The sequence below is a fragment of the Leptosomus discolor genome, chromosome 9 (genome assembly GCF_034619465.1).
Source record: "Leptosomus discolor isolate bLepDis1 chromosome 9, bLepDis1.hap2, whole genome shotgun sequence".
Lineage (NCBI taxonomy): Eukaryota > Metazoa > Chordata > Aves > Leptosomiformes > Leptosomidae > Leptosomus > Leptosomus discolor.
The window spans coordinates 42,896,111-42,910,983 of record NC_141399.1 but is presented as its reverse complement, the minus strand read 5'-3'; the positions used below and the strand labels follow the sequence as shown (position 1 = coordinate 42,910,983).

Genomic DNA, 14,873 nt, shown 5'->3' with positions numbered 1-14,873 from the left:
TAGCAGCAAGTAGATAGGAGGGAGACTAAAATGAAGAAAGCCAAGGGCTATTGATGCAAGACCGCTTAGATTTTGGAAGTTTACATGATTCTAAAATGCTAAACTGAAACACTTAGTTATGGTTTACATCTCTCTGTGATGAATGCAGAATCATCCACGTATGCTTGAGGGGCAATTCAGGTTGCCCTAACAGTTTTGAGTTTTGTCAGCAGGCTGTTTCTTCTGTGTGTTTGGCAGCTGTCTGCGTGTGCTGGTGGTGAAGTGGGTGTGGAGTAGGGCTGCTGTGTCTAGTGGTTGGTTTGTTTGTTGTTTGTTTTTTCTGTTTTGTTTTTTTTTTTTCTTTTGAGATCATCGATAAAGGGGGAAGAAACTGCGTATCAGTTGGGAAAAACTGTGAAATAAATAACAGATGAACTGTTAGATTAGATCCTCATTTAAAATTCAACCCATGTTTTGCTTTATGTTTGTGCATATTTAACAATCTGTGCGACTTGCAGCTATTCTGGGCAGTTGAAAAGTAGGAAGCCTTTCATGATACCTGAAAATGAATTCCACCACAAAGACCCACCTGCCAGGAATGCTGTAGCTGCAACAGTACAAAATGGGCCAGGTGGTGCTGGGATGCCAACATCTCTCACAATAAATACAGTTAGACTGGAAGAAGGCACTACTGAGGAGACTGGTAAACAAACCTATGATTATTATTTATTTTTTAGTAGAATTCTTCTGACATTACAGGCTACTCCCTCAAAATTTGGCTCATTAAACTGGAAAGACTAAAACTAAATGCGATGCTAAATAGGTTCAATGTGTGTTCTTTATTTTTAGTTGGTTTTGGGAGAGGGTGTTCTGCGTTTAATTACCTGTTTTAACTCTTAGCTACACATGATCTTACACGAATATGCTTAGCTACCTGTTTTATTTTAACCAGTAGGGTGTATGTTAACTTGTTGAAATAAAGCTGTTCTCTTTTTTTAAAACAGATAAAATGAAGGAGAAATCTCAGGGTGTGGTGAAAGTTATTAATAAAGCTGTCAATGCTACACCGAAGGTGACCACAAGCAATGGAAACAGTGCTTCTAATAGGTGAGAACTACTCTCTGACATTCTCTATTTTCTTCCTTCCAAATCATAGAATTGTACTTGAAACCGACCCGTTTTTTTACGGTCAGATTCCGTATAAATCGTTTCCATTTCTTCAGAGTTTAATAAATGAGGTTATTTCTTCCAAAATACACAGCTGTACTGATCTGACACTGTGGTTAAATGCATTCCATTTTAGCTAAATAGAGATAAAACAAATGAGAACGTTTGCTTGTTGCTGTTGTGACAGAGACAGCAAATCTGAAATCTGACTGACTACTGCAGGAGGTTCTGTCAAACTATCAGAAGCAAATTTTTTGTGATAAAACTAGAGCTGGTTTTGTATGTGTGCTAATTGGCTTTTTTACTTTTGATGCAGCAAAATTATTAAAGAGAAAGATGATAAAGAAAAAAGTGGGAAGGAAAAAGATAAAGAAAAAAAAGAAAAGACTCCAGCTGCCGCTCCAGAGATGAAGGCACTTGGGAAGGATGGGAAAGACAAACCAAAGGAAGAACGGGTGAACAAAGATGATAAAGCAAGAGAGATCAAGGAGAAAACGCCAAAATCTGACAAGGAGAAGGAAAAAGTCAAGAAAGAAGAAAAAGCTTCAAAAGAAGAAAAATCCAAGACTATTGTTACCATCGTTGAGTCAAAGTCAACTGCAGAAAAGGAGAGAGAAAAGGAGCCGTCCAGAGAAAGAGATATAGCGAAGGAAATGAAATCCAAGGAAAATGCTAAAGGAGGAGAAAAGGTGCCAGTAGCTGGGTCCTTGAAGTCACCTGTTCCCCGATCAGAAACATCAGAATCTGAGAGGGGTAAGTTCGCGTATTTCATTTCTGGTCTTTACTAGGAAAACCAGGATGTGTCACTGGAAAAATCACTGAATGTCCAAAAATGCTAGAGATGGTGAGAAGGAATTGCTGCATTACAGCTAGCGTTTGGGCAGTGGCTTTTAAATACAGGTAGTGCCTAAGGGAGGGAGCCAGCGTATCGCCAAAAGGCGAGCTGTGTGAAGGTATGACCTTCAGTATGTGGTCATTTTCATAAAGCCTATCACTTTTTAGTGTAAGTCTAAATGGTCTCTTAATAAAATGGTTTTGTATCAATGTGGCCTTTGCAAGTTCTGCGAAAAGGTGACGTGAAAACCTCAAGGGTGTACTCTGAGAGTTCCGTAATACCCTTTGAATTGAAAGAGAACGGGATGGAGAAGATACAGGCCTTTGTGTCCTTAGTAAGGACACTGTAAGCTTTATCAGTTCCTTCTTACATTAAAGGTTAACAAATCCTTAATGTTGATGGTTTAAGTTCTTATAATCTGAGGCTGATGTGAAGTTTTATACTTGCACCGCCTGAGGCAAAGCAAATAAAGGAGGATTGTAATGCTTTTCATGAAGTTCGCCTTTTCAGGGTCTTCATAGTAACTCTGAAATTCACATACAGCCTTACTTAAAACGGAAGTTTGAAATGAGCGTAATTTTGCAGCAGTCTGTCACGTTACCCTTTTGCTGTCAGCTTTGATAAAGAGGGTTAAGGCATGCTGATAACTCTAGATAGCTTAAGAAAACCAAAATTTACACGGTAGAGAAACTTGGATTCTAGCTTAAATTAGTTTGATACCTCAGCCCCGTTATTAGACTATCCTTTCAAATGTGTTTTAATAACACTATTGTTCTTTTCTTTCCTCAGAACAAAAACGCCGCAAAGTTGATACACATTCTTCTCCATCACATTCCTCAACAGTAAAGGTTAGTATAGCCTGAGGAAGGCAGCGCCCATGTTAGGCTCACGAGTTTGGGATGCCAATGTTCGACTTCCTTCAAGTTTTGTGCCAAGTATACTCTGGAACCACTGGAGGTTTTATGTTGCATTAGAAAATGCATTCCTTTTCTTTATTGGCGGACTGTCTTTTTTTTCTATAAAAATATTTTTAATTAACCAAAATAATGCTTCAAGGACCTAGCACAAATTTTGTAAATAGTGTTTGGAAATTGCAAGAGAATTTTTACACAGAAGTGCCTCATTGTTTTAAGCAGTCAGTTTTTTTGGAGTGCAATGGTAGCTACAAGCAAATGAGTCTTTGCAGCAGAGTGGAGCATATTTTTCTGCACTTCTATTGAAGAATCTATAGCACTGAAGATTCCTGGATGATACGGGATGTACGATACCTCTGAATTCATCAGGCTTCTTGATGAGCATCATACCGATATGTGCCTTCTAAGGAGGAGTCTTGAAAGGAGTTCCATTTTAAAGTCTCCTTGGTGATCAGTTCTCCTGTAGTTGTGTATATTCAGTGCGCATGCAGCTTCTGTTGTACCTTCCCTTCGAGGTTTGTTTATTTCCAATGGGTTCCCACCATGTTGAGCCCTGCGTTACGATAAAACCAGATGTGGCAACCAAGCCTACTACCCAGCAAAGAGAAACCCCAAGCATTCAAGCGCAGCACAAAACCATGGGCGTAGCCTACTTGAAGACTCAGGGTAGCCATTCCTTGCTCCATATTTATTTTATTTCTAAACCATCTATGTTCATGGAATCTTTGAATTTGCAGTACGTTGAACGTTTAAAACTGTAAGTTACTAATACTTCATCAAGAGCACTGTAATGGATTATGTGGGCCTTTAAACTTCACCATCTTGCCAACTTTAGAACAAGCTTTGCTTTGCTTTTCTTTTTTTTTTTTTTTTGTGGTTTTTCAAAGAGTACATCTTTTTCTATGTAAGATTTCCTTGAAAGCTTTAGTCTAATTTTGGAGAACTCAAGTAGCTGTTTCTAGTTCTGAAGAAGCAGGTGACAGTGATAACTGAAGGTGATGGGGGTTTTTCTTGCCTGTTTTTTGTAAATGGCAATGTAAAGCCATTCCAGAGTGACTTCTGCCACGCTTAACTGAAAGTGGAGAAGATACAAGTTTAAAATGGTTTTAAACCTATTTCACCTGTGGTTCAGCTGTATTTAGACTTAAGACTATTTTTTGTTCGTATTTTGTCCTGGCAGAAGAGTGGGGTTTTTTACTGTTTTATGAAGAATTAGATGTGAACACATCTTGTAGTTTACTTAATAACTGGGTTTAGAGATTAGATACGACTGTCTCTCTTTTTTTTTTTTTTTTTTCCTCCTTCTTTCTTTTTAAAAAAATATTTCAGTTCCTAGCTTTATTCAGTGCACAGTATTAACATAAGATTTATTCCAGAAGGAGTAGCTGGTTTTTGTTTCAAGGTACGGCCATGCTTCCCAAAGTTCCTCTGGTTTCTGAAAACTATTCCAGCTTACGTGTCATCTCCATTCATTTTCTACAGGACAACCTCAACGAACTCAAGGACTCTTCAGCAAAGGTTTGAGTCTTTTAGACACCATCAAAGTTTACTTTCATGTTTTGTTGCAGAGAGAACTTAACTTTTAGTCTTGTGGCAAACCCCATCAGAAAATTCAAATTCCATTCCTGTAAATGCTAGTGTAGTAACAGAGGCTATCTCGAATCTCTGTACAGGAGAGGGGGATAGTTATGTGGAAGCAGCATAGCAAAAAACCCCTGAATTTACCATTCCATCAATATTTTAAGAGATGAGTTAGTATCTTTTCTGGTCCTCTCTGAAACTTGTAAATTTATAGAAATGTCCTTATGATTAAGCCATTTATTTGGCTGAAGAGGTAATAGCATAGTTAAAATAGTTCTTAGAATAGGGTTTTTTGATACCAATTAAAACCAGTAGTTATTTAAAACCAAAAACATTTGAGACCTACATCTGGAATATCAGTACTGTTTCCCCATATACTGTTGTAATCATGTTTTAGTGCTGTAGTACTGTATCTCTAAGCATCACAGACGGCCTCCTAAATGATCATCTTTGTGCATTTGCTGTCTGTAAATGCACTTCAGATTCACTGTCTTATGAGAATGTACACTAAAGAATGCTTTCAGGAGTTCAGAGAATCACAGAAGACCAGGTTGGAAGGGACCTCAGGGATCTTGTGGTCCAACCTCCCTTGGCGAAAGCACGGCCTAGACGAGATGGCCCAGCACCCTGTCCAGCCGGATCTTGAAAGTGACCTATGTCGGGAACTCCACCACTTCCCTGGGGAGATGATCCCAGTGGCTGATTGTTCTCATTGTGAAATATTTTCCTCTTTTGCCCAGTCCCAATCCCCCCAGGAGTAACTTGTCCCCATGACCCCTCCTCTTTTCCATGTGACCCCTTGTAAACAGGGAGTCTCCTCTTCGTTGTAGCCACCCTTTAAATGCTGGAACATGGTGATAAGGTCTCCCCTGAGCCTTCTTTTCTCAAGGCTGAACAAACGTAGTTCTCTCAGCCTTTCCTCACACGGCAGGTTTCCCAGTCCTTTGGTCATCTTTGTCATCTTCTCTGGGCCCTCTCCAGCCTGTCCATGTCTGGTTTGGATAGTGGGGACCAAACTGGACTGTGCTGACAAGTGTTGAGCAGAGTGGGGTATGAGTTGAACAACACTCTGCAATATTGTATTTTAGACAGATTCTGCAGCTGTTTTATTGCCTTATTTAAACTCAGCCACTTGATAGTGACAGTCACAAATACTGTAAACTTGCTAATAGGTTAATTGATTAGGTAGTCAGTATCAATGTGTAACTAAATAGCACAAATGTTTATCACTTGGAAAATGATAACTTATGGATGTGTCGAGGTTTACTTACATTCACTTAATTTAAAAATGCATAATAGATTATCCCTTCCTAGTCTATATTTACACTGCTCTCTTACTTGTAGCTCTCTTTGTATAAACAAAATGTTCAGAACACTGTTAGTTCAGAGTAGCTCTGATTTTGTAATGGACACCTGCTGATGGGGTCTTCTTAAATCAGATCTTTCCAGTACCAGCCATACATGCTTACAGGGAGAGTGTATATAGGAAGCATCCATTGATTCTTACAATTCATGAAGTTATGGTGTCTGTAGATTGAATCCGTGTACTTTCAAAAAATGGTTTATAAATTGTTGTCATGATAGCTTGTCGTAAGTTTTTTAAAATTTGAAAATGATAAGATTTGTCTTGAGCTCACATCTCTTTCAAGTGTGGTATATGGTAATCTATATAATCTCACTTTTCCCTCCTTACGGTATTAGTCAAGGTTCAACTGATTAATTGAAACTTCACTTGGGTTTTCATTAGTTAAGCTACATTTGTATTTAAAACTATTTATTTTACTTAACACATTGATGTGGTAATCAAGCAGACAGTGGAGCTATTTGTAATTAAGTGATCAACAGACAGCTTTATTTTTCTAGTCAATTTGAAAAGTTAGATTTTAGAATTCACTATAACCTGTCTCTATAGATTTAGCTGGAAGTGTTTGGCAGTTGCGTGACTTTTTCATGGATTTATTGTTCGTTAAGTGCTCGGGGGATGAGGGGTGCCCAACCCTTTCCTCCTTCTAAACGCTGCTTTTTCATTTGTTCTCACTTAATGAACTAGTTCTCATTTTCCAGTGCCATTCTAACAGACTTAAGGCACTTCTTGACGATGTTCCCCATACATGGTGTAAGACAAGTTAAATGCTCTTTTCTGCCATGTTCTTGTTTGGGGAAAGGGTGGGATATTCAGAAGCCTGGAAGATTTATGAGTTCAGCTTCTACTGGAAGTTAGAAGTCTAGTGTGTTGTATGCTTACAGACTTTCTTTATTCTTGACTCTGCTTAATTTCTGGGGCCAGACCATTGAAATGTGGGTTTACATTGCAGGTTATAAAATGAATGGTGTCGAGTGTGACTAAGGTTTGTGTGTGTTCTTGTTTTGGCCTTTGCCGAAGTCAGGCAACATGCAGCAGCGCCCAGAACGTGATGATGTTTCTGTTAGCAGCATTTCTAGAAGCCAGTTGATAAAGCCTGATGAGCTAAACCCAGCCTTTGCTTGTAGAGAGGGGTGAGAGGGATGCAGGTTTCCAGAACTCTGGACTGGGATGGTAGAAGAGCAGTGGAATCTGTCAGGAACAACTATGTGAACTTAAGAAATGGACGAGGAGAAGGCAGAGCTACGTGTTTGCTTTTTCCTGCGGCAGGCATCTCTAGGAGACAACTGAGTGGGGCTGCGTAGAAAAAACGTATCTGCGAGTCACTGTTAAAAGTTGACAGCAGAAAAGGAGGGAAAAAAAGGATAAATTTACTTGTGGAATGACAGTGTAGGAGATGGAACAAGAAAAGAGGAGTGAGGGAAAAAGAGCAGAAAGAGAAGCGTCTAGTGAAAGGGATATTGAAGGTTCAGTCTGTGGCGTAGGAGGATAATAAAATTTCAGTGAAGTAATAAAGGGACAAGAGACCTAACATTGTCAGTGTGACTTTTAATATAGGACCAGTAACATCAAGTTTTTGCAAGTTAAACATTTACTGGAACTGGAGGACAGGATTAATTTAATTAAAGAATTAAAATTGTTTGAAACAGTATTTGGTTTGGTTCAAGTGATTTCTAGATTGTTGTAAACTAATCTTCCACTTACCTCTCTCTCTGGTGTCCTTTTAAGAAAGATGCCTCTCTAAAAAGAAATACAGAGAACATTTAATTAAAAGATACTATTTTTTTTTTCCCCAAATAAAACTGATGGCTTATGGAACTGGGGAAAGATTAAGGTATACTGATTTAAATCTGTGTGTTGCTGTAACTTAAATATATAAAATATCAAGGAAAGGTGTTTTAGTTTAAAATGTGCTCTTATTGGTATTCTGGGAAAAATATTTCTTAGAAAGATCTAACTGTATAATTGTATTTAAAAAGAATTAGTTACTGTAATTTATTGGTATTGATGTAGCATGTGCTACCTTATATACACACACACGCAGAGTAGCATTTAAACTTTGTCAAGTGTTAATTATTGTTGACATGACTGTGACTTGCTTTCTGTTCTCCTCCCTTGCGACGTCAGCTTGTATTAAAAATACTCAGCTTTGTGAAACTAGTATGTTTTACAGAGCTTATAAAAATTGGTTAGAAGAGAGAGTGGAATAACAATCTAGAATACATTACAGAACAAAACCAATTCTTTTCTATGTTCAGCTGCTTTTATCATTTGAAGTTTAGGCTTAAGGTGGACTTTTGTATTACTTCAGATGAAAAAAACACATTATTCAAAGTATTGGCTTAAATACTTTGTGGATTACTATTATTCTTCAAAAATTAATTAGAACCTGTTTAAGTAGCTGATGCCATTCATTCATTCATTCCAGGCAAGATTGCCAAGCGTTAAGTCAGTCCAGGAATCTGCATATCCTGTTTCAGTAGTACAGCTGTCTGATTTGCTTTGGTGTATCAAACCATACTGGTGAACAGCATTGTGTGTATTTAATGTGTTTCAGTTACAAGAAGGTGTTCTTGAATTTCCAGTGCTGAGAAGACAAAGCTACAGGTTAAATAGTAGATAACCAGTTTGAAAGTCTTCAATCACTTTTTTTTTGGTAGTAAAGTATTAATGTTTAATTTTGTTCTTTGAGCTAGATCTGTTGCATTAGAGTAAGACTTTTTATTTACACATCTAGGAATACATGTTAATCTTTGGTGATATTGCCTTAATTTAACAGCACTACATTAACCACACTACTCCAACACTGTCCAAGAGTAAGGAGAGAGAAGTGGACAAGAAAGATTTGGACAAGTCAAGGGAAAGATCCAGAGAGAGAGAGAAGAAAGATGAAAAGGACAGGAAAGATCGAAAAAGGGTTGGTGCAATTTTTATGAACTAGTTTAGAAAGTTGGTATGTACCTGGAAAGCTTTCTGTTCAAAGGCCTTGCAATAATAATTGGTTGTACAGCCTGTCCAAGCAGAAGTGATCTGTATCAGGGTTGGTTTCCTTTTGCTCTGTTACTTTTTCAAAGGTTGGTTTACATTAATGTATTCAAACCTTTTTCGCTTCAAAACCGATCTCAAGAAACTTTACTCAAGATGTAATAACTCGGTCACACTTTAAGTTCTCCCAAATAGGGTTATAAGCAAGTGCTACTTCAGAAGTGTGTTTGAGTCTGCTAACATCTGCGTCATTGTATTTGGTACCAGGATCACTCGAACAGCGACCGAGAGGTACCACAGGATTCAACTAAGCGACGCAAAGAGGAAAACGGGACAAGTAGGTATTTTATTTTGTGCCTGTGTGTATTAGGCTTTTACTTGCTGTGAACTACAACTTTTGCTTGTGTTTTTAGCTGGTTCTTCGAAACATAGCAAAAGTGAAAGTCCTTCTGATTCCCCTCGCTTAAACGAAAAGGAGAAGGAGAAGAACAAATCAAAATCTTCAGGAAAAGAGAAAGGCGATTCTATTAAAGCAGAAAAGATGGAGAAGAGCTCCTCTGGTAGCAAAAAGGTAAAATAAGCTGTTCTCATTTTGTTGATTTTAATTTTTTTGGTTGGTGTTGACAGAACAAGCTGATTCTTTTTTCCTAAATTTTATTGCTGCTTTATGGCCTAAATTAAAAAGATATGCTGTGAATGTGTAGGAAGATGCTTCTGGAAATTCTGATGTCTTGTGGCTCTAAATATTTCGGGAGTCAGTCCTGGCAGGATAAATTGGGGGAATAGTTCATTTTGGCAGTAGCCAGGAAAATTCAGAACTTACAGTTCAGGTTTTGAATAATCTAGAATATTTAAAGACTGGTTTGGTCAGCAGATATGTGAAAGCAAGGTTAATTTACATATAAACTAGTCTGCTTGTGTTCAGATTTTCAAATGCATGTGTCAGCACAGCTTTTTTTTGTGAGAACAGGTAAGTATGTTGTAGTCATATTTGTAAAACACCAAACAATAGTTCCCAGTTAACTCTGTAGTGGTCACGGTTATCATAGAACTGTAAAACCAAGTTAGAATAATCTCAGAAATCACAGAAGCCAATTACTGTCATTCTGACTGATGATTTGGTATTTTAGCTGTGGCCAGTTATAACTTTAAATATGGATAATCCTTCTAATCAGACTGTACAATGTATATTGTAATAAATTATTTCCCTTATGGGTATTTTTTTTTAAAGGAATCGAGACATGATAAGGAAAAAACAGAGAAGAAAGAAAAACGAGACAGTACTGGAGGGAAAGAAGAAAAGAAACAATATCCTTTTACACATTACCACTTCAGAAAAATACAGAACATTAGCTTCCTTTTATTATATGTATTAAAATATATTTTTTTCCTTAACGATTAATCTACTCATAAATCTTCAGACAAGCACAGATAATTAACATAATTCCAGTCAAGGTAAAAATTTTTATGATTTACTCTGTTTGGCTTGATATCTCCCGTGGCTCCTTTTGAATGGTAAAGGATATACAAACAAAACAGCCTGAGTGTGAAAGGGCTGAAATTACCCAGGGTGGGGTTTGGGGTTGGTTTTGGTTGTTTTAGGGTGGGTGGTTGGTTGGTTGGTTTTTGTTGTGCTGGGTTTTTTAAATTCTGTCCCAGGGGAAAAAAACTTTCCCCATCATCAGCATAGAGATCGTATAGATGCTCAGATTTTTTTGGCATTGACTATTTTTAAAAAGAAAAGAAAACTTCAGAATAAGTAACACATATTCAGACTGGAGCTTTTAGAAAAATAAGTTGTTCTTTGAAGCTGACAGTGTTCTGCAGTCTTTTTTCAGATCTGTGCAAATATGTGGAGACTTAAATTTAGTTTTAGGGGTATGAGGGTGTCTCTTTTTTTTTTCCCCTCCTCTTTTGTGTCTAGCCGTTTTAAGAGTCTCAGAATGTTTCATTTTCAGTTATTTGGGAAGGAAGGTGCCCCAGTGAACTTAAAATGAGTTCACCTGACCTACCCAACTTGTCACACACCGCTACCAATCTTTCTACATAAAGCGGTGGACAATTTTACATTTTAAAAAGTGTCTATATGTTGGGTAAACATGAAAAAAACTGACAATGTTCAACACATATCAAAGAATGTGGCTTCTCTCAGTTCACAAATTGTCCAAGTGCTTTATAATTCCTATGTTTGTTCTCCATTTAGAATTGATTTATTATTTCTGCTAAAATGTTGTAGATTCTGTGACCACTCAAAGTGAGCACAAGCAGAAATGAATTAGAAACAGTTTTTCACAGTTTGAGATTATTTACTTTCATAGAGTAATGTTGTTCTGACTACTGAACAACATTACAAGGCAGGTAGAGTTTTACTTTTGATCAGGCAAACTGATACTGTTACAGAGAGGGGGAAGACAACATTTTAAAAAGCACAAGTCCTCCTTTGGCTCAGATTTTGAAGAAGGATTGATGAGGCTGAAAACTTGTCTCATTTTCATGACTGTTGGCTGGTCTAGAAGGTGATGCCACCTTTCACAAACATGATTTGTTGTGAATTCCATTTAAAGATTGGGGATGGGGTTGGGGAGGGTCTTTTTACTGTGAGGGTGATCAAAAGCTAACAGTTTGCGCAGAGAGGGGGCAGAGCTGCCATCCTTAGGGTATTCGAAACCTAACTTGGCAGGCCACAGCCCTGAGCGACCTGCTGTAGTTAATTCTGCTTTCTGAGCAAGGGTGTTGGACTGGACAGTCTTCAGAGGTCCCTTCCAACCTCCTTGTTTTGGAAGTTCAGTCGTATGGGTATCATGTTTGAGAATACTTAAGGCACAACTTCCTGCAGAGATTTATTGCCTGTGGACTCTCAAATTAATATTGCTCTTTGTAGTGGCTGTACTTGCTTTATGTGTCAGAGGAAGAGTATGACATAGTCCCAGGTTCTTCTGTTTGCCTCTAACTAAAACAACAGAGACCAAATCTGAAAGGTGTAAATGCTTTGCTGTTGGGAATTCTGTCCAAGAGGCCTAAGGAGTCTAGGATGGCTTATATACGCTTAGAAGAATATTTTGATGAGGGCCCAACAAAACAAACAAAACCCCCCCCAAAATTTGAATTCTGAAATCTTCCAATCATCCAGAAGCATCTTCTGAAAAAAGTCTCCACGTGTGGATTGTGGCCTCCAAAGAGCATAAGGGTGGTTATTGGAAGAAGGGTCTCAGTTTCGTTTGGTGACGTTGCTCGTTCAGCCACTGAAGCTGAGGGCACGTGGGTTTTGGGCAGCAAAGCCCATGCTGACACCGTGTGCTCTTTGGAGGGTGTTGGCAGAAAAAAGGATAGGAGTTCAGGTTGCTTCTTAGTACTATTTCTTTTCTTTTTGGTTTATCTTCTTGAAATAATACAACATGCTGCTGTGAATACCTTCCAAACTGAAAATTATGAGCACTCCTTGGAAAGAATTTAGTGGAATTGTTTTTAGCCTTTGTCCTTCATAGCCATCACTGTCTGATCACTGCGGGTAGATCCTGTAGGGTGTTTTCTCATTTCTTCAAATGTTATTTTTTTGGGGAAAAAAAAAAGGCAGTCTTGGTAGATGAAGTTCACTACTGAGGACTTGCAGCTTCTTTAATAATGAAATGTGAAGTTTTATCTTAACCAGCAATTCAATATAAAGTGAGGATTGACGTCAGTTAAAAAAGGCACAACTGTGTTTATGACTATGTCATGATTTAAGCAACAGGTACTTAGGTGGACATCAGTTGCACAGTAAAATTCACATCCAGCTATGTAACGGGCTAAACTGGAGCGTCTGGCCTAGAATACTGTCAAGAGCCCGTTGTTTGCTGCGTAGTGAAGTACAAAAAAATGCTTTTAATGGAATCCAATCTCGTGCTCCTGTTTAAATCTTTTATAACATTCTTCCTAATGTACACTGGCTGACTGCATTTATTTCTTACCTAATTTAGAGATGGTAACATTTTGAAGGGGTTGTAAGAGTTGTTGAAAGAGGTTTTACCTTCCCGAGTGACTACTTGTTTGTTATTTGTATCTTTAAATTAGTGTTTCACTACTTACAACATTCTTGTTGTGGATTAAACGAGAGTTAGGGAATGAATGACTGATGAAAACAGTTTTATTTTCCCCCTCATTCTTTGAACTGTGAATGAAATAAAATGTTAAGTTGAGATTGGTATTCATTTGAACAACATCTAATTCCAATTATGTATGCCTTTGCAGGTGAGATCAAAATGGAAAGATACCCAGCTGTGACCAGAAATGTATTTTCCAGAGTATAGATTGCACAAAAATTTGTGAATAAAGAGGACCCATCTGCATCTCCTTAAATTATTCAGTTCTCTGTTTTATTTCCCCATGCTGAGGATTTAATTGTTGAGTTGTACATTACTGTATTTTAACTTGTTGCTTAGTTTCTTACACATTTATTTTCAGTACCTGGCTGAAAGTGTTACCTATTCCATATTTTAGCACAATGTGCTGCAAACAAACAGTTGCCATAGTGCAAATGAGGTTTCATGTGTACAGAGTTCCACTTTAGGTTGTCGAAAATACTGCCTGAGTTTAGTAATTCTTTAAATCTGAAATGCATTCTTTTAGATGTTTGAAAACCACGAATAAACAGTTATTGAACCTTTTTGGATTTACCTCATTTAAACTCAGTTTTTATTTATTACTTGGCCTGTTTTTAATATCGGTGACTAAAAAAAGAAGTCAAGTGGGAGCACTGTTTTCATGCAATGCTTAGGGATTATTTGTATATTGTGTACAACGTTGACTTGTTTAAAGAAACAAAGAATGAACCTTGTCCCTTCCATCCCAACCTGAACCTGTGCTCAGTTGTCCCTTGCCACACCTTTTGTTTGTCATGTTGTTTTTAGATTGATTGGAAATGCTCTCTTCAAAACTGAAATAAATTTAAGTTTCAATTACAGCTACAGGAGCTTTGTATTGCTGAACTTTAGTCTGAAAAGTTTCACAATGACATTTTTAAAAAAAAAAAAAAAAGAATTTTTTTATCTGCTGAATTCTACCAGTGTAACCTTTTTTCTAAATAAACAATAGTTTTCTCAATGGGTCGTAAATCATTCTCTGTGTGGTCACTTTATTGCTGTATTGTTATGACAATTTGATATTAGAGTTGTGCGAGGGTGTTTTCTGTCTCTGCTTGTGAGCCCTCTGTGCCTGCTGGCTGATCAGATGCCAAGGGTTGGACGTAGCGCAGTGCCTGCTGCAGTGATGGATGTGTTACACTCCTCCAGTGGTTTCAGGAAGCTCAGGGTTCTTCTGAGGCATTTGTCCCTCATCCAAAGCTCATTAAAATCTCTGGCACTTTTTTCCCATTTCCTTATTTTGTCAAATTAGACTGACTGAGTGTGTCTTGAAAATGTCTTCGTTTAGTTTGACCAGTTTAGTTTAATGGCTGACAAAAAAGCGACTGCCTGGCTTCCGATGTAGCATGGTGGGTCAGTGAAGCTGCCACCTCAGATGTTCACCTGGGTAAGAAATCTTCAGATCTGGAAGTCTTTTGTCACGTTCATGACTCATTTCCACCCCCCCCAAAGGTGTGGATTTCCTTCAGTAAAAATGATTGCTGGTTTGCTTAAACTTGAAAATGTGGGTTGTGAAGGAACACCCGTTTGCCTTCCTCGGAGAAGGGCACATTCCAGTGTCTTGTCTAGAGACTTCACTATTTAGTGATTAAAAAGGTGTCATTGGAAGCTGAGCAGTTTTGGCCTGGGTGCAGCAGTTTAAATACCCAATGAATATGTATTCACCAAAAAGCCGGAGCTCCTGTTAGGGCTAGATTCTTGTTAAGCGTTGGAGATGGTGCATCTCCCGTGCTCTTTCTGTAGAGCCAGTTCTCCCTCCAGGGACTGCGGGGCTGATTGAAACTTCGAGTGCGTTTGCTCCTTTGTTTGCCCAGAGCCCCGTGGGACAGACAGCTTCCTGTAAAGCCCAGCTAAGTCCTCCTTTACCTCTGCAGTCAGCAGGCATGGGAGAAGGACAAGTGGTGACCTGAGAGGGAGAGAAAACTTCTCCT

At 38.2% G+C, this 14,873-nt stretch overlaps 1 protein-coding gene across 1 annotated transcript in view; it reads left to right on the top strand.

Annotated features, from left to right (window-relative positions):
* The window catches only part of THOC2 (THO complex subunit 2), a 51,551-nt gene extending 37,648 nt beyond the window's left edge, over positions 1 to 13,903 (top strand). The window contains exons 29-39 of the mRNA XM_086470442.1: positions 498 to 682; positions 984 to 1,086; positions 1,463 to 1,899; positions 2,771 to 2,829; positions 4,378 to 4,413; positions 8,619 to 8,756; positions 9,092 to 9,161; positions 9,238 to 9,395; positions 10,056 to 10,132; positions 10,232 to 10,279; positions 13,052 to 13,903. Of these exons, the coding sequence (XP_086326568.1) occupies positions 498 to 682; positions 984 to 1,086; positions 1,463 to 1,899; positions 2,771 to 2,829; positions 4,378 to 4,413; positions 8,619 to 8,756; positions 9,092 to 9,161; positions 9,238 to 9,395; positions 10,056 to 10,132; positions 10,232 to 10,259 (1,291 nt within the window). The 3' untranslated portion in view covers positions 10,260 to 10,279; positions 13,052 to 13,903. The remainder of the gene's footprint in view (positions 1 to 497; positions 683 to 983; positions 1,087 to 1,462; positions 1,900 to 2,770; positions 2,830 to 4,377; positions 4,414 to 8,618; positions 8,757 to 9,091; positions 9,162 to 9,237; positions 9,396 to 10,055; positions 10,133 to 10,231; positions 10,280 to 13,051) is intronic.
* The last annotated feature ends 970 nt before the right edge of the window (positions 13,904 to 14,873 follow it).